The following is a 26,368-nucleotide window of genomic DNA, read 5'->3' as shown; positions in this document are numbered from 1 at the left end:
GGCTCCAAAATAACACGATGTACAGCTCAGTTCAAGTGTCTGTTTTTTTCCATGTTTCCCAATTTCTCACTGACCAATACAAGTCACTTGGTGAAGGACAGAGACTGTGTGGGAAGAGATTCCCCAAGGGTATGGGTCCAGGGACATATGTGAAACTTGGAGGCCATTACTGCAACAATCTACCACACGGTCAACACTTAATTATCAGTACCAAATGATTTTTAACTTCAGTTATGTGGTCACTTTTAAAACTAAACTAAAAGCTGGATTATATGTGTGATATTATATAGAAAAAAAAGAGCCTTTGAAAAAATAATTGTACAGCTCTGAAACTCAACAAACAGTGCCACTAGCAACACAAACTAGGTCAACTGCTTTGACTAAATTAGCCAGTCACTGTCTGAATTGATCCTTTTTATTGAATTAAGTTAAGCCAACAAAGCACTCAAGTTGAATATATAGTAATTGTTCCACTTTACACTGTTGTTTCTCCTTTAAAATGTTAGGAAAGTTTGATCACTTGTTAATAGAAAATTGGCAGCAGAGAGAAATAAATTAATAGGGAAATATTAATTTTTAAATGAACAAATGAATTAACTTGTATTTCACAATAATAGCATATTCTGAAAATAATTATAATATCTACTACCTTCTCTGTCCTAAAATAATGTATGTTTAATGCTTCCACCAAAATTTGGTTCTAGTGATTTCTGTTCTTTAAGACTATGTGATAGAGAACAAAACCAGATATGTTTCTTAATTAGTTGCTGTAAGAAGACTATGGTTATGTTTAAAGCAAACATAAACTATACCGTATAGTCCATGCCCAAAATGAATTCCAGAGGCTCTTTTTGCCAGAATACTCCAGTTGTTTCTCGTTAATGAACAGTGATATCATTATTTGTGTTATCATTCAGTTTGTTGTACTTAAGCTATTGAAAAGAATAGAAATATTTATGAAACTATCCACAAATATTTATGAAGTTATCCATAATTAAAGGAGTTTAATCAGATAAAGGTATGGTGAAAGTAAACTAATCTGAGGAAAAAATTAGCTAGCCCAAATTCATACCATTGTCAACTTCTGTACAACAATTCTCTTTCCTTTAAAACTTATTTACATGAATTACTGTGCATATAACTGTGACTTTAAAATTTAACAAATGTATATAGATTATAGTATCTGAGTGTGTTCCTCAATAAATATTAGATTTGAGAGTTAAAAAAAATCAGGAGGTTTCAAAAGACATTTAAAAATTAAATGAAAGATGACTAATTATTGATTAAGACATGCAAGACTTGAGAAAGGTTATAATGATTACAGTTCACATTAGGTACTTTTGTTGAAGTTTTTGGATTCAAATATGAAGGTTTCATCTGTGAACCCAATGGTAGAAAATTAGTTTTCCACGAGGCATATTATTAACTGGTGACATCAAGGAATACCATGACACCACAAAGTCCTTCAGAAAATCCTCCAAGAATTTCTATATATTAATTATTGCACTCTCAGTACATGAAATTGAAAAGTAAACTCAACTGTGTGGCTTGATATACCTAAAGATAATTAAAATATAGATTCACATTGGTCTGCATTAGGAAATCCTATGTTTAGCCAAGATAAATTTAAAGAAATATGACTAAATATATCTAGGTAGGCAAAATATTGTGCAACGTGCTTTATAAGACAGAGATATAGCAGTTGTAATATGTCATATTTTATGTGTCTAGAAATTATTGGCTAGCCATTAGGTCCCATAAAGCATTGTAAGTTTCATGATTATTATGTTATCAGTGTTATGAACTGGTAGTTCTTAATGTTAAAACAAGGTAGCACACTAACTTTAAGGTTTTGGAATGCAGTTGCCAGCATTTACACAACTCTCCTGGTCTGAACAGGTTTGGAGAATGGATAATAGCAAAAGAACATTGTAGCAACTTCCTCAAGATTAAAATAGGGCCCTTGCAAAGAGACTTTAAAAGAATACGTGAAGGACAATGTCAAGTGAAGTGCAACAGAATGAAACTTTAGATTGTTAACATAGATCTCTGGGACTAGAACAGCCTAATATTCAGCAAAATGAAATAGGAAGACTCATTTAACAAATGCCTCACGAAACTTTTAAGTCAAAGAGGAAGAATCATAAAGAAACTAAGTTCTAAATACACCTGTATAGTTATAAACATCACATTCATTGTCAAAAAGAACATTTCAAGATCTATCCTAAAGTACAATGTTGTTGTGATAGAATAATATCCACACATTTACATGGAAGACCAGTTAATACGACTATTACTCAAGTTTACACACCAACCACTAAGGCCAAAGATGAAGAAATTGAACATCTTTACCAACTTCAGTGGTCTGAAATTGATCAAACATGCAAGCAAGATGCCTTGCTAATTGCTGGTGATTGAAACGCAAAAGCTGGAAACGAAGAAGGGTCAGTAGTTGGAAAATATGGTCATGTTGATAGAAACAACAATGGAGATCGCACAATAGAATTTTGCAAGACTAATGGCCTATCCATTGAAAATACATTGTTTCACCAATAGAAATGGTGACTATACACATGAACCTCATCAGGTGGAATACACAGGAATCACATTGACTGTATCTATGGAAAGAGATGATGGAGAAGCTCAATTTTATCAATCGGAACAAGACCAGGGGCCGACTATGGAACAAACCATGAACTGCTCATATACAAGTTCAAGTGGAAACTAAAGAAAGTTAAAAGAAGTCCATGAGAGCCAAAGTATGACCTTCAGTATATCCCACCTGAATTTAGAGACCATCTCAAGAATAGCTTGATGCATTGAACACTAATGACTAAAGACCAGATGAGTTGTGGGATGACATCAAGGACATAATACATGAAGAAAGCAAAAGATCATTAAAAAGAGAGGAAAGAAAGAAATGAACAAAATGGATGTCAGAAGAGACTCTGAAACTTGCTCTTGAGCATAGAGTAGATAAGCAAATGGAAGAAATTATGAACTAAAAGAGTTGATCAGAAGATTTCACAGGGCAGCTTGAGAAGATAATAAAGTATTATAATGAAATACACAAAGACCTGGAGTAGGAAAACTGAAAAGGAAGAATATCCTCACCATTTCTCAAGTTGAAAAAACTGAAGGAAAAATTCAAGCCTCAAGTTGCAATATTGAAGGCTTCTTTGGGCAAAATATTGAATGACACAGGAAGCATGAAAAAATGGAAGGAAACATACAGACTCACTGTACCAAAAAGAACTGGTCACTATTTATTTCAGGAGGTAGTGTATGATCGAGAATCAATGGTATTGAAGGAAGAGGTCCAACCTGCACTGAAGGCATTGGCAAAAAACAAGGCTCCAGAAATTGACAGAATACCTGTTGAGATGTTTCCAGAAATGGATGCACCACTGAATGCACTCACTCATCTATGCCAAGAAAGTTGGAAGACAGCTATGTGGCCAACCAACTGGAAGAGATGCATATACGTGCCTATGCCAAAGAAAAGTGATCCAACAGAAGGCAGAAATTATGGAACAATATCATTAATATCACACTCAAGTAAAATTTTACTGAAGATAATTCAAAAACAGTTGCAGCAGTACATTGACATGGAACTGCCAGAAAGCCAAACCAGATTCAGAAGAGAATGTGGAACGAGGGATACCACTGCTAATGCCAGACAGATCTTGACTGAAATCAGAGAATACTAGAAAGATGTTTACCTGTGTTTTATTGACTATGAAAGGCATTCTACTGTGTGGATCGTAACAAATTATGGATAACATTGTGAAGAATGGGAATTCCAAAACACTTGATTGTGCTCATGCAGACCCTGTGCATAGACCAAGACACAGTTGTTTGAACAGAACAAGGATATACTGCATGGTTTAAATTCAGGAAGGGAGTGTGTCAGAGTTGTATCCTTTCACCATACTTATTCAAACAGTGTGCAGAGCAAATAATCTGAGAAACTGGACCATATGAAGAAGAATTTGGCATCAAAATTGGAGGAAGACTCATTTACAACCTGGGATGTACAGATGATACAACCTTGCTTGCTGAGAGTGAAGAGGACTGGAAGCACTTACTGATGAAGATCAAAGCATACATCATTCAACTACAGAATACACCTCAATGGAAAGAAAACAAAAATCCTCACAACTGAACCAATAAGCAACACCGTGATAAATGGAGAAAATACTGAAGTCGTTAAAAATTTCATTTTCACAATCAATGCCAATGAAAGCAGCAGTCAAGAGCTCAAACGACTTATTGCATTGGGCAAATCTGCTGCAAAAGACCTCTTTAAAAAGTGTTAAAAAGCAACGATGTCACTTTGAGGACTACAGTGAGCCTGACCCAAGCCAAGGTATTTTCAGTCACCTAATATACATGCAAAAGATGGACAATGAATAAGGAAGATTGAAGAAGAGTTGATACCTTTGAATTATGGTGTTTGCAAAGAATATTGAATATACCATGGACTTCCAGAAGAATGAACAAATCTGTCTTGGAAGAAGTATAGACAGAATGCTCCTTAGAAGGGAGCATGATGAGACTTTGTCTTACGTAGTTTGGACATGTTATCAAGAGGGGCTACTCACTGGAGAAGGACATCATACTTGTAAAGTAGAGGGGCCAGTGAAAAAGAGGAAGACCCTCAACAAAATGAATTAACACAGTGGCTGCAACAGTGGACTCAAACATAGCAATGATTATAAGGATAGAGCAGAACCAGGCAGTGCTTCGTTCTGTTGTACATAGGGTCGCTATGAGTCGGAACCAGTTCAACAGCACCTAACACCAGTTATAAACATAAAGGCTTCGCTTGGACAGTATAGAAAAAACTGCTTATCAGGCATTGATTGTTTTAGCCACAGAAACTGATAAGTTTATAATATGTTCTGTCGATGATAAACACTGAGCTTGGTGCTTCACCATGGCAACTGTATCTTTCAGCCCTAAATCAAAGTAAGTTCTTCCTTTTTTCACCACAATTAAGTTAGATGTACTCTTTTCTGGAGCCCTGGTTGCTCAGTGGTTAAGCATCTGGCTGCTAACTAAAAGGTCTGCAGTTCAAATCCATCAGCCACTCCTTGGAATCCCTATGGGGCAGTTCTACTCTGACCTATAGGGTCACTCTGAGTTGGAATCGACTCGATGGGAAATGGTGGCTTTTTGTTGTTGTTTTGTTATTCTTTTCTAATTATATAAGTAATGCATGCCTATTTTATATCCTTCAAACAATACTAAAAGGTGTATTCCTCCACATGTCTGTCAGTTTGCCGTGCTGTGGGGGTTTGCATGTTGCTGCGATGCTGGAAGCTATGGCACTGGTGTTCAGATACCGTCAGGGTCACCCATGGCGGGGAGGTTTCAGCTGAGCTTCCAGACTAAGACAGACTAGGTAGAAGGACCTGGCAGTCTACTTTGGAAAAGATTTAGCCAGCACTCAAGAAATGAAAAGACGCATTGCATTGGGCAAGTCTGCTGCAAAGGACCTCTTTAAAGTGTTGAAAAGCAAAGATGTCACCTTGAAGACAAAGGTGCACCTGACCTAAGCCATGATATTTTCAACTGTATCATATGCATGCAAAAGCTGGACAATGAATAAGGAAGACCACAAAAGAATTAACGCCTTTGAATTGTGGTGTTGGAAAAGAATATTGAATATACCATGGACTGCCAAAAGAGCGAACAAACCTGTGTTGGAAGAAGCACAACCAGAATGCTCCTTAGAAGCAAGGGTGGCGAGACTGCGTCTTACATATTTTAGGCAGTTGTCAGGAGGGATCAGCCCCTGGAGAAGGACATCATGCTTGGTAAAGTACAGAGTCAGTGAAAAAGAGGAAGACCCTCAGTGAGATGGGTTGTCACAGTGGCTGCAACAATGAGCTCAAGCATAACAATGATTGCAAGCATGGCACAGGACTAGGCAGTGTTTCGTTCTGTGGTACATAGGGTCACTAGGAATCAGAACCGACTCGGTGACACCTAACAACAACAACAAAAGGTATATTAGAGGGTCAGTGAAAATAAGGGAAACCCTAGGAGATGAGTTGACACAACAGGCTCAAACATACCAAGGATTGTAAGGATAGCACAGAACTAGGCAATGTTTTATTTTGTTATACTTAAGGTCACCAGCTACAGGATCCAGAGCGAGTTAGAGCCAACGAGCTTTACCAGAAAGTTCATCTATATTGGATGCAGTCCACACCACCCAAAGGAAGCTCCTTTTGAACTGATTGGCTGCTCATAACAGATCTCATCATGGCAGTGATTACATTATTACACAGCTACCAAACTGCGTCGTAACTACCAAACCACTGAGAATCATGGCTCACCCAAGTTGACTCACAACCTTAACCGTCACAGTGAATATTAACTTTGTTTCCTGATTTTAACCATTTATGGACAATATTATACAAAACATCCTTAAACTTCTGTCTCCTTATGAGTTAATACTTTTCTTTCTATGAGATTACCAGGAATGGTTTGCAGGGCCAAAGAATCAAATGCTTTAATTTAAATAGATGCTGCCAAAATTTCTTCCAGAAATTATGTAAATCAAAGCACACTTTTGTGCATTGTATAGTAAAAAATTACTAGACAGGGAGGAAAGAATCATTGGCCTAAGCCCAGCTTTGTCCCTAGTTAGCTGCACGACCTTGGATAAGTCATGGCATCTCTTTGATCCTCATCTTCCATGTGAAGAGGTTAGAGTAGATAACTCCTAATGATCCTGTCTCCAAAATTGTATTTTTTTAAGTTTATATTACAAAGCAAAAACCTAAACAATTAATTCTCCAGATATGGGATCTTGTAAAATTATTTCAGAGTATATTTTTGGTAAACACTAACTATTGTTCAGGGAGGAACACTGATAGCTGCAAAATCACATTTTTCTCTCTTAAATATTGCATACCTGCTTGATTGACGGAAGATGTTTCAGTCTCATGATGTCCTTAGCATTGGGTTTAATGTTCCTGGAGTTAAATTTCTAAGATTTTCAATGCAGCATTTTTCCTATGACTAATACTATTTTTGTATATGTAGAATCTTGGTGAATGAGAAAATAATCCTCTGAAGATAAATAAAGACTTTCTTTCAAAAGCTGCAATAAGCTTGTCCCTGGGTAAGGGATTAGCATTCCAAAGTTTCACGTATAACGAGACATTCAAGCCCCATAAATCTGAAATCTTAGGACTAAATATAATTGTATATATGATCATTGGTGTTGCTGTCAAATGACATGCAACTGTAAAAAGTCTTGTAAGAGCCCATAAAACAAAACAGACTTAAGGGGCACACCAGCCCAGGGGCAAGGACAAGAAGGCAGAAGGGGACAGGAAAGCTGGTAATGGGGAACCCAAGGTTGGGAATGGGAGAGTGTTGACATGTTGTGGGGTTGGTAACCAATGTAACAAAGCCACATGTGTATTAATTGTTTAACGAGAAACTAATTTGGTCTGCAAGCCTTCATCCAAGATGAAATAATATAATTATAATAATAACTATAATAAACAGATTTGAGAACAAAAAAAAAAAGAAGTACAGCCAGAATGCTCCTTAGAAGCGAGGATGACTGTCTCACGTACTTTGGACATGTTGTCAGGAGGGACTAGTTCCTGGTGAAGAACATCACGCTTGGTAAAGTAGAGGGTCAGGGAAAAAGAGGAAGACCCTCAATGAGATGGATTGACACAGTGGCTACAACAATGGGCTCAAATGTCACAACGATTGTGAGGCTGGCACAGGACCGGGCAGTGTTTCATTTGTTTTACAGAGGGTAGCTATGAGTCGGGACTGACTCAACGGCACCTAACAACAACAACAAAGAACCTTAGCATCTTATCATATGCATCATTTTATCTTCTGCTTGTTTCGCTAAACATGTGTCATAACTCTTTCCCTAAGTCAGAAAATGTTATTTAACAAGTTGGTTTTTAATGACTATTTGATATTGCATTGGGTCGATTTTCTTAACAAGCCCATATTATTGGACACTTAATTTCCAGCTATTTCTAATTTTGCCTATTATAAACAACACTGCAATTTAAAAAAAAAAGTCTTGTAAGGGGTCCTTGGGTGGTTCACATGGCAAATGCTTGACTACTAGCTGAAAGGTTAGCAGTTCAAATTCACTCAGAGGTGCCTCAGAAGACAAGCCTGGCAATCTACTTCTGAAAGGTCACAGCCTTGAAAACCCTATGAAGGAGTTATATGGGGTCTCCATGAGTTGCAGTCTCCTTGATGGCAACTAGCAACAACAACAACAAGCAAAGAAATCATATTAGTATATGAATTCTTATAAAGATAATCCTAAAAGCATTTTTCAATAACTGCAGCTGAAAGCAGTGAATATGGCTCCTTGTAAAGCGGAAGCTGTATTATATAGTTACAGAACATTAAGGAAACATAGCAGAATATGGCCTCATTGATAACTTTCAATCTCAATCAGAGTAACTTGTTATTAAAAATGAGTTTTCTGTGGCAAAGTATTTTTACCTCGCTTTCAAAATGCCATTTGAATGTGACAGTTTGACCTTGAACTTTTTATAGTTGGCTTTTGTTTGACACATTTATCCATTTTGACCTTTTCTTTTAACTGAATTGTTCTTCCTCTGTTTGACTCTTCATTGGAAGATTTCTGTTGTAGTCCACATTCTAAGCAGTAGTTTGAATATAGTTGGTCTTTTTTGGTATTGATGGGATTGAATTCCAAGTATTTTTGATGTTGATAAGCATATTCCTGATTGTGAAAGACAGTGTTAAAATTGATGCAGTGACTCCAAGTTCCTTCTTTGGCAGCGATGTGCTTTTTTAATGCAGAAACCTATTCTTAGGCATTGTTTTTGTTTTTGTTGTGTGCTGTCGAGTCGATTCTGACTTCTAGCGCCCCCATAGGACAGAGCAGAACTGCCCCATAGCGTTTCCAAGAAGCAGCTGGTGGATTCGAACTGCTGACCTTTTGGTTAGCAGCCTGAGCTCTTAAGCACTTCGTCCCCAGCATTAGTAACTTTCAAATTAGGCTTAGTGAATGAACATTCAGTATTTGGTCAAATAATACATAGTTGAAATAACACAGCTACTTGTTCAAGATTGTGCTCTTTAAAATATTTACCAATATTGCAAATAAAATGATTACATCATAAACTTAAATTTTGAGGAAAAAATTTGAAACAGGCAGATCTTTATTAACTGGCAAATATATCTGTAGAATTGCTGATCTAAAATTAATTGTTCTATTAAGAATGTTATGTTTTTGCAAAAAAGTGTAGATATAAAAAGTTTCTCCACCATTTCAGTTTATTTTTCTCTTTTAAAATGTCTGTCAATATGTTTATTCCATAGAAAATTTTATTCTCTCATATATATTAAGAAGCTTCTATGTGCAAGACACTGCGCTAGGCACTGGATACAGCTGTGAACCAAGTATCATTTTTATTTACAAGAATCAAGCGCAAGCAGGGTTGATACAAGGTAAAAATGTAGAATGTAGTTTAAAATATCTTTAGTGATATTTACCCAATAGTCAAGAATGTAAAATTAGAAACTATTTTTCAACCCATCAAGTACTGGGTTAGAAGCATTTCCTATAAATCCTTCCTAAAAATGAATAGATCCTTTTTTAGCTTCTAATGCTCCCCCATACTTTATCACAGCCAACTAAAAGAGGTGAGTCAATCTTCAGCATTCTACATACAAATTTCTTCAGTCAGATCCATAATTTCATCATATCCCTATCTTCCACATGGCCACAGGCAACAGTTTTGCTAATTTTTCTGCAGGTTCACAACTCAGGATTCCTTTCTCCAGCCTCCAATTACAATCTCCTCACTGTTTTTCCAGCCTCCATTAGCAGTTTCTCAGTGTCCTTACCTATCTTGGACTGAGGTTCAGGATGCTGTGGGGAAATGCCCTTAAGATTTGGAATTGTAAACAAGGGGACTTACACACCTGAGATCTTGAGGACGTCTTTTATTTGACACACTGGATTTGATGTTTGTTGAGGCCATTTCTTAGAGAAGCCCTGCTGGTGCAGTGATTCAGCGCCTGGCTGCTAACCGAAAGGCCGGTGGTTTGAAGCACCAGCACTCCAGGGGCGAAAGATGTTTCAGTCTGCTTCCATAAACATTACAGCCTAGAAAACCCTATGGGGCAGTTCTACTCTGTCCTAAAGGGTCACTATGAGTCGAAATTTATGTAATGGTAATGGGTTTGCTTTTTTTAATGGGAGGTCATCTTTTATTTTGATTGTTCTTTGCCGTTTGGAGAGACTGGAGATGAGAAAAAGTTTTGATTTTAAATCTAGTGAGTTCCAGCTGCTTTATATTTCCTCTGTATCCTGCTTGAGAAATGCGCAATTTTTTATGTCATCTCTCTCTATCCATACTTTGTTACACCCAGCTAAAGAAACCAGTCAGCCCTTTTAACCTTCTTCCTGGAAATCTCCTTAGCCAAATGCATAGTTTGTTCCCTGTGGATAATGTGTTGTCCACAGTATTCCCGGCAGCAATGTTGCCAAACTTGCTGACACTACATACAGGAGCAATTTTTCTCCAGCTTCCGGTAACAATTTCCTCAGTGTCCTTCATACCTTTATCAGCAGCCTTCTTGAGGCCCTTTCAGATTTCACTAACAATGTCCCCATTGCCCTTCCAGCTTTTGCACATCTACCCCCAAAGCCAATGACACATGTATGGGCTTTAGCTATGGCAGCACCCCACTTCAGTTACCAAATTATTTTACAGTTATTCACTGCTGTGTAACAAGCAATCCCAAAACTTAGTAATCTAAAACTCCAGTCATTTTAACCTGCTCACAATTTCGTGAGTCAAGAAATAGGCAGGTCATAGAAAGGACAGTTGAAAAAGCAAGGTCAATTTGAATCTGTTCCACAATGACTAAGGCTTTAGCTGGGGTAGCCAAATAGCTGGAATGGCTCAGTGGATGCTGTATGTCTCAAACCTCAGTTCTGGCTTTTGGATGGATTCACTGATTCTACTCCATGTTGTTTCTCTTGGGGTTAGAATGCCCAAAGTGGTTCCTTTACTCACATGTCCGGAATCTAGGCTTGTTGTTGTTGTCACGTGCTGTCAAATCAGTGCCAACTCATAGCAACCCTATGGACAACAGAATGAAACATTACCTGGTCCGGCACCATCTACACAATTGTTGCTGTTTGAGACCATTGTTGCAGCCACTGTGTCAATCCATCTCATTGATGATCTTCTTCCTTTTTGCTGACCCTCTACTTTATCAAGGATGATGTCCTTCCCCAGCGACTGATCCCCGCTGATAACATGTCCAAAGTACATGAGACAAAGTCTCACCATCCTTGCTTCCAAGGAGCGTTCTGGCTGTACTCTCAAGATGGACTTGTTCATTCTTCTGGCAGTCCATGGTATATTTAATATTCTTCACCAGTATCATAATTCAAAGACATCAATTCTTCAGTCTTCCTTAGTCATTGTCCAGCTTTCACATGCCCATGAGGTGATTGAAAATACCATGGCTCGGGTCAGGCACACTTAGTCCTTAAGGTAACATCTTGAATATGGGCTCACCACCCCATTGCCGTCGAGTCAATTTCAACTCATCACAACCCTATGGGGCAGAGTAGAACTGCCCCATAGAGTTTCCAAGGAGCACCTGGTAGATGCAAACTGCCAACCTTTTGGTAAGCAGCTGTAGCACTTAACTACTACACCACCAGGGTTTCTTGAATATGGGCTAGAAGGGTTAAAATAACTGCGGATACCATGCCTTTTCTATTTCTTCATGCATTCTCACCACATAGCTAGTTTGACCTTTTCCACAACATGGCAGCCTCAAGATAGTCCAACTTTTTACATGACAGATAGCTTCTTCCAAGGGATCTAGGAAGAGATTGCAAGTCTTTTTAGGACCTAGCCAAAGAATTTTCAGAGCACCACTTCTGCAATATTCTATCAGTCAAAAAGTCACCAAGGTCAGTTCAAATTCAAGGGGTAAAAACTAAACTCCACTTCTCAACTGAACAATTAACAAAATATGTGTTATAATTAACATCCTTAATCTATCACAATGAACAAACAGCTAAATCTTAGGCCTAATAGATTATTTGGAGCCCTGGTAGTGCAGTGGTTAAGGGGCCTGCTGCTAACCAAAAGGTCAGCAGTTCAAATCCACCAGCTGCTCCTTGGAAACTCTATGGGGCAGTTCTACTCTGTCCTATAGGGTCGCTATGAGTCAGAATCAACTCAACGGCAATGAGTATAATAGGTTATTTGAGCAATATTACATACAAGTAGTGTCACCCTAAAGCATAGCTACCAATGTAGTGTAAAGCAAATTGAGAGAGATTTGTTATAGTATAGTGTCAGGTTTAGACATGATAAAATAGAGTATATCTCACCATTGCCTCTTGGGACAAATTTTAATACCCCACAGTGCAATAATTAATCACTTTGCTGGAAGGGGGAGAAAATAACCAATAGGAAAGCAGAGTAAATGCCATCAAGGCAGAAATGAAAAGAACCTAAAGATATTAAATTGAATTCATATGAAGGACTGAAGATGCATTTCAATTACTGTCAAGCATTGTCTTCTAGAGAGTGATTGGAGATCACAGGGCAGGGTCAGAATAAATGCTCTGGAAAGAATAATAGGCAAGATCATATGCAAATTGGGTCATTAACCAATGACGGGAAGGAAAAAAATGGATGTAGGAGATCAGAGCAAGTGGGGCCCTTCTAGTTCTCTAGGATTCAGCATTAACCTCTCTCTCACACAGTGCCAGAGACCCAGGGTGATAGAGAAATTTCCTGGATCCATGAGACCTAAGAAAATAAAGGAGGCACAGAAACAAATTTCTTCACTCCAGATTTATCCTTAGAGGTTCATACAAAAATCAATGAAACACAGAATAGTCTATATTCCCAAGACTTTGGATTTATAACAATACCAGTTCAATACTAGTTCTACCTGATGAATGAGATGAGAACTGCTATATTCTTCCTGGCTGGGCTCCACTGATTGCAGCAAAAGATTTAGAAATCATACAGGCAGTTGTCTAAGTACTTTTCCACATAGCCAAGATGAGACTAGATTTGGGTACAGAAGTTACTGACAATTCCACAATATAAAAAAAATAGTAGTATAATAAAATTCCATTTATCCTAAAAGCCAGTATATAATGGTATAACAAATCAATATTAACTTTAAAAGATTAATTGGAAATAGAGAAGCCTAGAAAAGAGGTAACAGAAACATTGATACACCACTAAAATATTAGTTCATCTAATTTACACACTTAGATAAGGAAGGCAAACTTGGCCAACTGTGCTTCAACAAAAGCTGTCACTTTAACTTGCACATGGCTAAATGAGGGCATGATCCAATCATGGATCATATATGGTTCATATGGTGGAAAATAAAATGAGAATTTTCCTAAACTGGACAAACAGCCATAGAAAAGGTAACTTATAGCATAAGCAAATGTAGTTTATGAGTCCTGTGTGCTATCAGAAGGGTGATTCTGGCATCTCAAAGGGAGATGCAGCTCCTTATGTCTAGACGAGGCTGATGAATAGCAGTAATAAAAATATGAACTCTCAAAATAATCATATGGCTTATTTAGAGAACTAATTTCTAATAAAAGTTTTATTTTTGTTTGTTAGGCGCTGTCAGGTCAGTTCCAACTCATAGCAACCCTATGTACAACAGAACAGAACACTGCCTGGTCATGAGCCTTCCTCACAATGGTTGCTATGTTTGAGCCCATTCTTGCAGCCACTGTGTTCATCAATTTTGATGAGGGTCTTCCTCTCTTTTGCTGACCTTCTAATTTACCAAGCATGATGTCATTCTCCAGGGACTGGTCCCACCCAATACCATGTTCAAAGTGTGTGAGATGAAGTCTAGCCAGCCTTGCTTCTAAGGAGCATTCTGGCCATACTTCTCCAAGACAGATTTGTTCATTCTTCTGGCAGTCCCTATATAGTCATTATTCTTCACCAATACCATAATTCAAAGACATTAATTCTTCTTCAGTCTTCCTTATTTATTGTCCAACTTTTGCATGCATATAAGGTGACTGAAAATACCATAGCTTGGGTCAGGTGCACCTTAGTCCTTCAAGTGACATCTTTGCTTTTTAACACGTTAAAGAGGTCGTTTGCAGCAGATCTGCCCAGTGCAATAAGTCATTTGAATTCTTGACTGCTGCTTCCATGGGCGTTGATTGTGGATCCAAGTAAAATGATATCCTTGACAACTTCAATATTGTCTCCAATTATCACGATATTGCTCATCGATCCAATTGTGAGGATTTTTTTCTCTTTTCAAGTTGAGGTGTAATCCATACTGAAGGCTGTAGTCTTTGATCTTCCTCGGTAAGTGCTTCAATTCCTCTTAGCTCTCAGCAAGCAAGGTTGTACCATCTGCATATCACAGGTCATTAATGAGTCTTCATCCATTTCTGATGCCACATTCTTCTTCACATAGTCTGGCTTCTCAGATTATTTGCTCAGCGTACAGTTTGAATAAGCATGGTGAAAGAACACAACCCTGATGCACACCTTTCCTAATTTTAAACCACACAGTATCCCAATATTCTGTTCAAATGACTGCCTCTTGGTTTATGTACAGACTTCTCATGAGCACAATTAAGTGTTCTGGAATTCTCATTCTTCGAAAAGTTCTATAACCATTATCAAATTGTTTACTATACAAATGAAACTATTTTCTTTTCATACACTTGCCAAAGTGTGTCTTAACAGGTGTTAGTAAATTGAATCACCTACATGTTGAAGCAGAATAAAGAGTGGTTTCATAGGCAGTACAGTAGACTAGAAAGAACACTTGATGAAGACTCAATTGCCCGAGACTATACTCTTGCCATCACACTTAATTTGCCCTTGGACAAGTCACAAAACTCTTTAACCATCAGTTTTCTCAACTGCTACAGGAAAAGGAGAGCCCTGGTGGCACAGTGGTTAAGTGTTTGGCTGCTAACCAAAAGGTCGGCAATTTGAATCCATCAGCCACTCCTTGGAAACCCTATGGGGCACTTCTGTTTTGTCCAATAGGGTCGCTTAGGGTTGCTATGAATCAGAATTCACTCGATAATAACGAATTTTTGGTTTACAGGAATAGGGTAGGCCAGATGATTTGTTATCTCTCTTCCCATACTAAAATTAATGTTTTTCTTTCATGATTTTTGTGCTATTGTCCACTATAACACTCATCACATTGAATTGTAACAAGTTGTCTACCTCTCATATTGCATTGCGTGTTCAAAGCCATGAATTGTATTTTCAATATCTAGTAGCATGTGTGGGTCACTTAGGATAGGTAGATTTTATCTCTTGTACCAAATCCAGTCAATTGAGCCACAAGGTTGAGAAGAATCCATAACTTGGGACATAACTGAGCCAGGTTTGCTAGAAGTAAAGGAGCAGGTCGTAGCTTCAAGGGCACCAAATATTTTCCATTTCATATCTACACAAACAGACAATATAATTAAATGCTTGGTAGATGAATGAGTGAACAATTCTGTAATGGTTTGTACATGTGATCAGAATTCCCCTAAGAGAAAATGTGTAGCTTCCTGTAAAATGTTGTTATTTCAAAGCTTTCCTGGTAGTAACATCATTACGAGTTGTTTATAAAGTACAAACTAATGCATGAATGAACAAAATTTTGTGACTAGTTCTATCATCTTTATGTATCTTCAGTGAAAGGTAATTGAAGAAGCATAGGCTTATCTGAAAGATAGTAAGGTATTCTATTACTAGACATCATTGCTCTAAAGAAAAATGCTTGTCTGTCACTATTGTTAATATCTTCTTACTTGTCAGTGTTGCCTCATTGAGCCAACCTATGGACCAGGTGTTATTCAGATTATAAAATATTATGACTGAAGATATTCTGTGAGAAAGCTGATCTATCATACAAAGACTGGAGAGGATTTTCTCATAACATTAAAGATGTGATTTTAAATGCCATTTTTGTCTAGAATTCTCTTAATGAAAATTGATCTGCCATTTTACTTACAAAAATGCCAACTTCTAAATAAGTTGAAGCTCCCTCTATGGTCCCTTTCTGCTCTAGGACTCCCAACTCCATTCTTCAAAATGTAAGGAGTTATCCCCTTCATTTTTCACCAACAAACCAAGTATAAAATAAAAAGATTGAAGCTGACAAAAGTAATTCAGCAAGCTTTGCGTTTGCATTGGAGATGCATGAATAAAGCAGAAAGAATATTTGGAAACAATAACACATAAATATGCTAATGTCTAAAAAAAATGTCTAGGTAGACCTATACCAAACATTCAGTATAAAGCAAAGTTTTTTTTAGCACAAGTCTTAAGAATGTGCAATCTATTCTATTTCTATTTTTTTCATGCCAACATCCATTGATATAAAGCCTGCAAGTCAATAAAGCATGAAAAAGAAGGTACAGATATTAAGGTAGGGTAGGATAGGTGTTTTACAATTTACAAAAAGATGCATGCCAACTCCTTTTTGTTTATTTCAAAGAATACCATTGCCTATCATGAGCAATAAATATTTAGGAATGCAAATGTGCTACCACTGTGAACTGAAGGGGTCAGCAGGGCCAACAACTTCCAGGTTGTGTGACCCTTGCAGTTAAAAGGTCCCTGCACAGGAGAGTCTCATGCCTGGTATGATCCTCTACCATGCCATTTTTAAATCCTTCACAATTTTTGGAAAAGGGGCTGTACATTTTCATTTTGCACTTAGGCCTGCAAATTAGTGAACCTGTCCTGGTCGACAGTGAGACCTTTCTGAAGCAGATAAAGCTTGAACAAAGTCTTAACATATAAAATAGGATTTGGAGACCCGGACAGGTCATTCTAAACTGGGGAACTGCTTTATGAATGGTATGTTTTTGTTGCTGTGTGCCATAGAGTCAATTCTGACAGCAACCCTAAAAGAGTAAAATTCCTCCATAAGTTTTCCTAGGCTACATTGATTACAGAAGCAGATGGCGAGGTCATTTCTCGCAGGGATCGTCTAGTGGGCTTGAACCACCAACCTTTTGGTTAATAGCCAAGAACTTAACCATTGCACTACTAGGGCTCCTCAGAGAGTACATTTTCTACTATAGTGAGATCCAAGTTAGGTTGATTTCCGCCTTGAATTCAAGATTAAGATGTTGGACTATCCTATAATCAATGGGGAGTTAGTGAAGCCTTTTGAGATGGTAAATAAAGTCATCTTTAAAGGAGGACTAATCTAGCAGTGGCATGTCAGATGGGTTAGGGTGAGAGACAAAGAAGAATGACAAACAGGATATAAAGAACTGGTTTGAAAGCTATATTAAAAATGTAAATTTAGGAAATGCTTATGGAATGATTGCTAAAACTATATGCACACAAAAATAGAAAAAAAAAATCTTGCTCTGGACCTATTCTAAGTATTATACTATGAGATAGTGGGCCATCTCTCACCTTCACATCTCATCCAGCAAAGCCCAGATACAGGTTTGCGGAAAACTACTCCACACTCCCTTCCTATGTTTCTTCCATTGAAGCTGCATTAGACTGGATACTCCTTGAGTACAGGGTCTGTATCCATATATCCAGAGCTTAGCACAGCTGAGTACATAACTATCATCAAATATCCACTTTTTCTGACACCAATTATGAGGATACAACAAATCCCCATAAATGAAAATCTTCACTTTTTCATTTCTTTGTTCAGTCCTGACACCAACTACCCATGCAGTGATGTTAGCTGCAAGCTTGGGAGTCCTCAGGGCTGCCGTCGCTTCTGACTTGCTGGCTTCAAATCTGGGGTTATCCTACTAGCACCTCAGAATGCCAGCAGGAAGCCCAGGTGTTCCCAGCCCCACTCATTTTTGACCTTCAGTTTTGAAAATTCACTGGAACAACACAGAATTCACAGAAAGTACTATACTTATGATTACAGCTTTATTATAGCAAAAAGGGATACAAACAAAGACACACATAGAGAGAGGTCTAGAAAGGTTCTAAACTAAAATTCACTTGTAATTGGTCCTGTATATTTTTGCTTTGAGCTGCTTTATAATGCCCAGTCTTCATTTTTACCAAGCTTGTGGACTGAACCCATGAATTCACTATTTTGTGCCTATAGTACTAAAAGATCCATTTTGAATACCTCTTCGCACTGAGTTCATCCATAAGTCATCAACTGGTTTTTCCTTTTTAATCTACATCACCAATTAAAACTGTTTCTGTGTTTTTCTTAGTACTTAAAAACATGTTTTTAGAATGTGTGTTAGAAAGTAAATATCAAGATCCCATTAATGAAATGTTAAAGCCATTTATACCCTTTTTGAGTCCCCAATGCATTGTCGAATGATTTAATATTTCACCATAATAAACATAAAACCAAAACCAAAACCAAACCCATTGCCGTCAAGTCAATTCCAACTCGTAGCGACCCTACAGAGCAGAGTAGAACTGCCCCATAGGGTTTCCAAGGAGTGGATAGTGGCTTCAAACTGCTGACCTTTTGTGAGCAGCCAAACACTTCACCTCTGTGCCAACAGGGCTCCAATAAACATATTTGAAAAATCCTTTATATATATATATAAAATCCTTTATAATATATATGCATATATGTATGTACATATATACACACATTAAACAAGTTATCTTCTGGTATAAAAAACTACTGCTGCTGGGAAAACCTTTAGACTATCCATTGTTTTATGTCAATAACATTAGCCATATCTAATAAGCCATTTTTCATAGCTGGTACCCAGTTTTATGTTAGATAGGCTAAAAGAAAAATTTCATGTCATCAAAACTATATGCCAAATTACTTTGCTTTATAGAGAAGAATGGTTTATATGTATGTTCATCATGGCCTGGGAATACTGGAGATGTTCTATGTAAACCCCTTGAGAAAGCTACTTAAACCCTAAATGAAAGCACAGAAACTTCCATAACAGGCAGTCTTCTGACTGGCTCATTCAGCATGAGTCCACTGTTTATGAGAACACCCAACTTTAATTATCTCGTTGTTTAAATGATTCTTCATACATTCTCAGAGTGCTACTGTGTGCACAGCATTATGCTAAATCCTGCTGGAAAATGCTTTAGGGGTTACTTTACAATTCTGAAGTGTTCCCCAATGTGTGTACATTGTTTTTTGTGTGATTTCGTGTATTACTCCATGAGAGAGACAGCACAGGTGTTATCCCAATAAACTGACTTTCCCACAGTCCCAGGGCTAAGAAGGTGCTGAACCAAAGCTAGAATTCAGGTGTTCTTATTCTAGCCCAATGGTTTTCTACTAAACTAAAACACCATAAAGAGGGAAAGTGGGAAGTGGGAGTGAGAAAGAGACATATGTTTTAAATTAAAAAAGAAAAGCTAGGTACTTATCAAAAAACTTACTATAACCGTGGAAAACTTTGATATCCAGTTCGCTGAGGGAATGAATATCAATTAAAGAAATATTCCTCTTGGCTAAGAGTGAAATTATTCTGACCTTGAACAGATAATATTTATCAAACACTTAGTATGTACCAGACACATTGCTGTAGGCTTTACTCACATTATCACACTGAAGCTCTGAGAGAAATGGAGAGATTGATTAATTTTCCTAAGTTCAAGATCCAATAAGTGGGAGAGAGTGATTCACACAAATCTGTGTCATTCCAAAGCCAATATGTACTCTTTAAGTGTTCTTTTTCAGTATCTTCCTTGGCAGTCTTCTCCTATGCCCCTTTCTAATTTCTTTGAGAGAGAAATAAAGGGGTGGGGACACTGTCAGCCACAAAGAAGGAAAAAGCAAGCCATTCATTCATTTGTTACTTGACTTAATGTTCCCTTGCTACACCATTGACTAGCTCGGCCTTGGAAAGGCCACAGGGGACCTTGGGGGAAAAAAAAAATCAAAAATGGCAAGAGCAAAACACAATTGGAGCACAGACAGTGGCCAAGTCAATGGAACCTAGAGAGAATGCAAAAAGGTTTTACCAAGGTGATGGCATTTGAGCTGTGCCTAAAAGTAGCTTCCCAGGCAAAGAAAGGAGAAAGCACATCCGCAACAGAAAAAAGACTAGAGTTATAGGAAGTATTCTTACATGTGGGGAAATGTGAGGTGAGTGTTGTAGAAGCACAGGATTCCATCTCAGGAGGTGGAATCATGCTCTGAAGAGCCTTCTGTGTTGAAATAAGAAAAATGAACTTTGTCCTAAAGGCAATAAGGAGCCAGCAGCGAAGTTATACAAGCTTCCATTTTTAGGAACATAACAGGCGGCCTTGTGAGCAGGGTACTTTTTCAAAGTGAAAGCTAATAAGGGACTCAACTTGGGTGGAAAGATGACATTTTCCTGTTTTATTCCAAAGTCGTAAATGAAAATTACTGAGATCTGGCAACTGCCCTGATGAGACCGTGTGACCAAGAAATGTAAATGACATGGCCATGCTGCTCGTCTACCAGAAGATGAACACACAGCCTCTTTCTTAAAGACTCTTGATTTATTCATTCATTCAGCAAACACTTCTGGAGCTCCTGCTGTGTGACATGTACTGTTTTAGATATTGAGGCTTTTTGCTAAGCATTGGTTGTGGGGGAAGCTTGTTTGAAGCAACAAGTCACACAATCTGCTCATAAGGCCAAATAAAGCAGCAAAGAACCAGCAGAAAATAAAGCGAGTGTCAAAGAAAACAAGAAAAGGGAAAGCAATTCCTAAGAGTGAAAAAGTAAAAATGAGGTTTAAGCTTAAGATAGCAAGAATCTGCAGTAAGTAACCATTTCATTAAAAGTGCACTAAATTGTGGAGGTTCTCTCTCAGAAACTGCATGCTATGGGCTGAGATTACATATAATGGGCTCCCACATGGATTCTTCTCAATGCTTCTCTTGAGAGATCAGTAAATCTACTGAAAGGAGAATTTAGGCGTAGTGTTGACGATCCAATCATTTTACTTTTAATCTTTCCTATTTCGAATTTTAAAAATATGATGCAGACATAATCCAAAAAAGAAAGGATAGGCTCCTAATGAAAGGATTTCAAGTTTTTGGATATTCTTGATACTAATAGATATGCAATAGACTGTAGTTTTTTGCCCTTGAAAGATGGTGGTGAAGCTTCGGCTAGCTTATGGGGCAGTGCACACTATTAATTGCAGGAACCAAGTAAAAGACAGCATAGGAAAAAATCTATACTTCACTCTCCTGAATTCCTTGGACCTTTATGTGGCTGTAATGAAGTCACTTCTTCATGCCATAAAGCTTTTCTTTCACCCTAATTCCACAGAAAGAACAAAGGTTTGCGGACTTTTGTCCAGGGCAAAAAGTAAGAAATTATTTGGAAGGAAAAATATCTGAAAAATTAAACAATCAGTTATTTAGTCACAGGAATGTGATTTTATGAAATACCTTTTCAGGAACATGAGCCTGAAAAATTATTTATAATCGGCACAAATACAGTTGTGTTATTAAGAAAAAACAACAAGCAAATAAAAAACAAGGCAAACAAATAAAAAATACCAAGCAGAGTACTTCTGACGGTGTTGTTTCTAGAAATATTTAATTCTTCCTGGTTTTCTGGGGGTCCTCTCCTTTACTTTTGTCTTAACATGGTACCTATCCTGGACACATGAGTGCAGATTGATGCCTGATTAATTTGAGTACCTCCCCCACCCCTCATTAAGACAGATTCTAAGAAAGCCAGTGGGGAAAGGGGCATTAACACCTAAGGTGGGCCCACACTAAATAAAATGGCAGCTATGCTGAAGCTCTTTTCTACAGCATTAAATTATGTTGATTTGAAACTGAATTACCACTTATATTTATAGTTTGATTTTTCCCCTCATAATACATTCAAGGGTTTTAAATTTTTTTTTCAGGTTTGAAAGATGTAAGCACTTAAATAATCTGGTGCAGATGAGAAAATGCATTTTGTTAGAGTTTAAGAATAACAGTTTATCCTAGGGAAATTAGCAGTGTAAAACATTCACTGGACAAATATCACATTCCTTGAAGTAATTGTTATGACATTTTAATGCGTCTTCACCATGAAGCATTTCCTTGTAAATGAATAAACCAAACCACGTCTTAACAATTATTTCATGAACGAAAACCTCAAGACCCTTAGCTATTTCTCTCATGAGACTAACAGGAAGGAATGGAAACAGAAATGAAATACCAGAATGAAATGGTCTAAAATATAGTATATAGTTAAGTATTGATTGAAAGAAACACACATCACTTGAGAGGTAAAACGCATGATGAACTTCCTCACACCCTTATAAAAACGGAAAAAAATGAATCTGAAGAATTTCTATAAATTAGTCCTGCTTTCTTTCATGATTTTCATATAATTCATTGGATCTCTTTCAAAATAGAGGTAAACAACTAAACTCTTAAATAATTATCAAAATACTGCCCTGTAAGGATAAATACATCATTTTCTTTTTTAAAAAAAAAAAAAGTAACTCGCTTTCATTCTATCCAAAAATAAAAGCTCTCCTTAAATATTCTTTTATGTGTTCAGCTATTGTTCGAGAATTCTGAGCTCTTTGAATCTGCCATTTCAAGCTGCATGTGTCTGCTCTCATTCCACTCAATTGTTCTTAGACTGCAAGAAACTGAAGGCAGTAATGGAGTTTTGCTCCCTTATTACCCAAAAAAAAAATACTTCGTGAGATTTTATAAACCCAGAACTTCACATATGCGTAATAAAGGAAATCTATCTTTCCTGATAGAGTAAACGAAAGACAAGATTAAGTAATGAAAGCTTTGTACCAGTCATTCTAAAGTGTAGGATCATCACTGATCCCATGAATGATAAATCTAAAAGCTATTCTCCCTGGTACTTATTGATCTCCTTAACTGCAGTTATTCTTCAACTATGTTCTAATCATCTTGCTCCCAACAAGAATCAAGTGTTTTGAGCCTCCTTTGTGTTTTGTAACTGCATTGATTAACAAAGATTCAGGCTGACCCTGCTCCCTGATGGTGGTGGTTGTGGGAGGAATAAATCTTTGTTAAGTAAAGACATATGGCTGTGGGACCAGCAATCTTTCACCTAAGCACTGTCTCATTCTGTTGCCCACAGTGCATTTACAAAAGGAACCATTCAATAAAGCCACATGAGATAATCTTTTGATTGCTATCCTCTCATAATTAATTTCCCTCAAGTTGCAATTCCTTTCAGTACTATTTTCTTGCCACAAAAATAGGTCTGTCTCTGAATAGCAAAGCAATAATTTTTTGCTCACTGAGTATTTTTTCTATATTTTGAAAGATATGAGTGTGTGCGTATTTAAATATTTCTTAAATATTTTAGTTGAGAAATCATTGTATGCAATATTAAATGTTCAAACCCTTTACTAGCCATTGTTGAAAACATAACTTCCATGTGTTTCTTAAAATAGGGCATGTCTGATTTCTGAATTGTTGTCATATAAGTTGTAAGGCCAAAAATGGGCCCTTTGACTGCATATGCAAAGTTCCCCCTTAAACCACCTTGAACTAGGCAGATTTGCAACATTTTAAACTGGCACTTCATCCCTCTTTCAGCAAGCATCCTGTGCAGATTTAATGATCAGGAACATCCTTCTGATGCATGCTGGGAGATATGGCTGCAGGGTACAGACCACAGCAGACAGTGTGTCAGATGAGGCAGAACTTCTTGTTAGGGGTGAGTATGCTAATAGTGCAGTCTGAAGACGTAATCACCATAAATTATCATACGAAGGAATTTAGATGCATGCACGTTGAGCTTATCAGTACTGTGCATTTTACTTTCATTTTTACAATATATGTCATTTTGCTGAACCTTTTGTCTTTGAAAAGATTACATGGAAAACTGCTCCTTAAAAAAAAAAAAAAAACCTATAAATCCAGCTTCAGGGTCCAAAACACCTTTAGCAATAAGTGTACACTATATACTTAACCAACTTAATGCCAAGCAGAAATTTTAAACAGTTGAGCCACTTGGACTACAGAGATAAAATTTGTTTGTGTGTGTGTGTATATATATATAATTTATATATAATATTTTTTTATATATATATATACGGTTTTTAAATGCAAAGCTAGTGGAACCCCCAGGCACTTTTTTCCTCCACTAACTTCTAAATTCTGCTTCCAAAAACAGGAAAGCTGCATGCCTGAGATGGCGACATTTGGGACTGTGAAGTGACAGGGATTTTTTAAGTCTGAAAATGTCAACACAGCCTCTGTGGAGACATAACAGTTAAGTGGTTTCCGACTAAGGGCCACACCACCAAATTCCCTACGTCTTACATGAATTAAGCAAATAACTACAGCACTCGTTTCCTTTAGCACAATATCTCCCCTTATGGGAAATGCAGACCCTAGCATGCATTTTTGTCCTTTGCTTTCTTTTACTTTTTATTAATGTATAACAGGCATACAGAAAATTTCACATATTGTAAGTGTTCAGCTGCACAACTCAGTGAATAATCCCAAGAAGAACATACCATGTAACTACCATTCAAGGCAACAACTAGAACATTACCAGAATCCTACCCAGTGCCCTCGCCTTTCTTCATCTTAAACAGTACATTTTGAGTGGCGTGAGTATTTCATGAAGTCTGCAGATAAAATTTCACAACCCAACACGAGGTCTCTTATGTTAGATTAACTGGTCTTTTACCCATCTGGAGTGTGTCATTTTTTAAGAGTTCATTCATGTTATAAAAATCTCGAGCAGGAACTATGAAGCATGTACTGAGCTTCATCACCTCTTTGTTTTAGTTGTATATATCACCAAACGTTTATTGATTTTTGGTAGTGCATCCATCATTGGTCCCAGTACAATGTTGTTCTTAAAAGAGTATCTGGAATGAGTGGCGGCTTGTTCATATTTTCTGTGTTTGTTTCTGTTCCGAAGGCTATTTGAACTTTTCTCCAGATTTATATCAAGAATGTGTATCTGTATTGTCCACTTCTTCTCATAATACTCCATTTAGCTAAAAAATTCCCTTTGTGCCTCCTGAAGTTACAAGACTCATGGAACTGCAAACCGCACGCTGTAGTCAAATTTACAGAAAATTACTTTCTTGCCTTGCTATGGTCTGTTTTAGATTATGTGTATTTATTGTGTAGCACTTGCCTAGTAATTTGGAATTATACCCCTAAAATTGAAGCTTTCCAAATAAATAACACAATTTAGAGGATGATAACAAGAAACTAGGTATTTTTACAGGGCTGTAAGGGGCAAATTTAAGTGGCAAAATAACATTCTGCTTTGTAAGTAAAATTAAATTCAACAGGGTTTAGAACATAATTCAGGTTCAGCCTTTTCATGTTCTGCTCTTTTAGTCTTTGGCTTCATGCCTAGGAGATGATAGAATGCATAAATTTTGGAAATATACTCAATAGCAATTTCAAACAGGTTGCTATTGTGTGAATATTCATGTAACATTCAGTTCAAGCTTTCGCTTGAAGTGAGTTTGATCAAGTCGCCAAATTTCTACTATATATTTGCATAACTTTTCTAAAATTAACAAAAATAGCTTGCCTCTTCTGCCTGGTTGGTCTTAGATTTAAAAATTAAACTAAGGATTCTGGTTCTTCTTCTTCCTTATCTTTTTTATTTTAAGTTAACAGCTCTTGGATTCTAGAAGATTGCCGTTTTTAATGTTGGTTTTCAAAATGAAATTCAAGATAGCTACACTCTGCTAGTCTCCTTTCTCCCACTCCTTCATTTGTGGGTTTGTAAACTCAGGGCCTTCTATGATAGTACGAGTCAAAGGACCAAAGCCAGGTTTTCTGGACAGAACTTTTCTAATGATAGCCCCAATTCCAGTGGTAAAATCTGTAAAGGACAGTATTCAAGTGTGTGATGGGAATAGCAAAGATGGTCCCACCTTCCATCTTGTAGAATACCACCATTGGATTATCTGAGCAGTTCACTTCGCTCCGTGTCAAGCATGAGGAACATACTAGGATAGGAAGAAATATGTTCATACGCCCTTTTTTTCTGTTTCAGTGGAAATTTAAGGGAAAAAGTCTATTTTCTCCCAGATTGAGGGAAGCTATGATTTACTTGTCTCCTTTCCCATTAAAGGCTGTCTATAAAATTATTTGGGACATCTCACCAAATCCTTCAGCTCTTCACCTGCCCTCACAAGCACACTCAATTGAAATTCAGGTCTTTTGGCCCATGACCTTGCCATTGCCTGTTTGGAATCCGAGTGTTTCTGATTAATAATACTCCCTGCCACTCTCCCCATTCACTATTTTAAGGACTACTCTTATCTCAAATACTTGTTCCCACTGTTGCTTTGTTTTACCTGCGAATGTCAGTGCTATTATTCACTCTATGCCACCATTATCATCATGCTCCAAAAATTGAATTTTCCCATAAATCATTATCT

The 26,368-nt window shown here is 37.3% G+C and overlaps 1 protein-coding gene across 1 annotated transcript in view; it reads left to right on the top strand.

Annotated features, from left to right (window-relative positions):
• Positions 1–26,368, top strand: part of CNTN5 (contactin 5) — a 573,072-nt gene that overhangs the window by 438,881 nt on the left and 107,823 nt on the right. Inside the window, exon 14 of the mRNA XM_049889682.1 lies at positions 23,541–23,661. Within this exon, the coding sequence (XP_049745639.1) occupies positions 23,541–23,661 (121 nt within the window). The remainder of the gene's footprint in view (positions 1–23,540; positions 23,662–26,368) is intronic.

Source organism: Elephas maximus, chromosome 7, assembly GCF_024166365.1.
Source record: "Elephas maximus indicus isolate mEleMax1 chromosome 7, mEleMax1 primary haplotype, whole genome shotgun sequence".
Lineage (NCBI taxonomy): Eukaryota > Metazoa > Chordata > Mammalia > Proboscidea > Elephantidae > Elephas > Elephas maximus.
The sequence above is the reverse complement of the archived record's forward strand: the minus strand, read 5'-3'. Positions and strand labels throughout refer to the sequence as shown.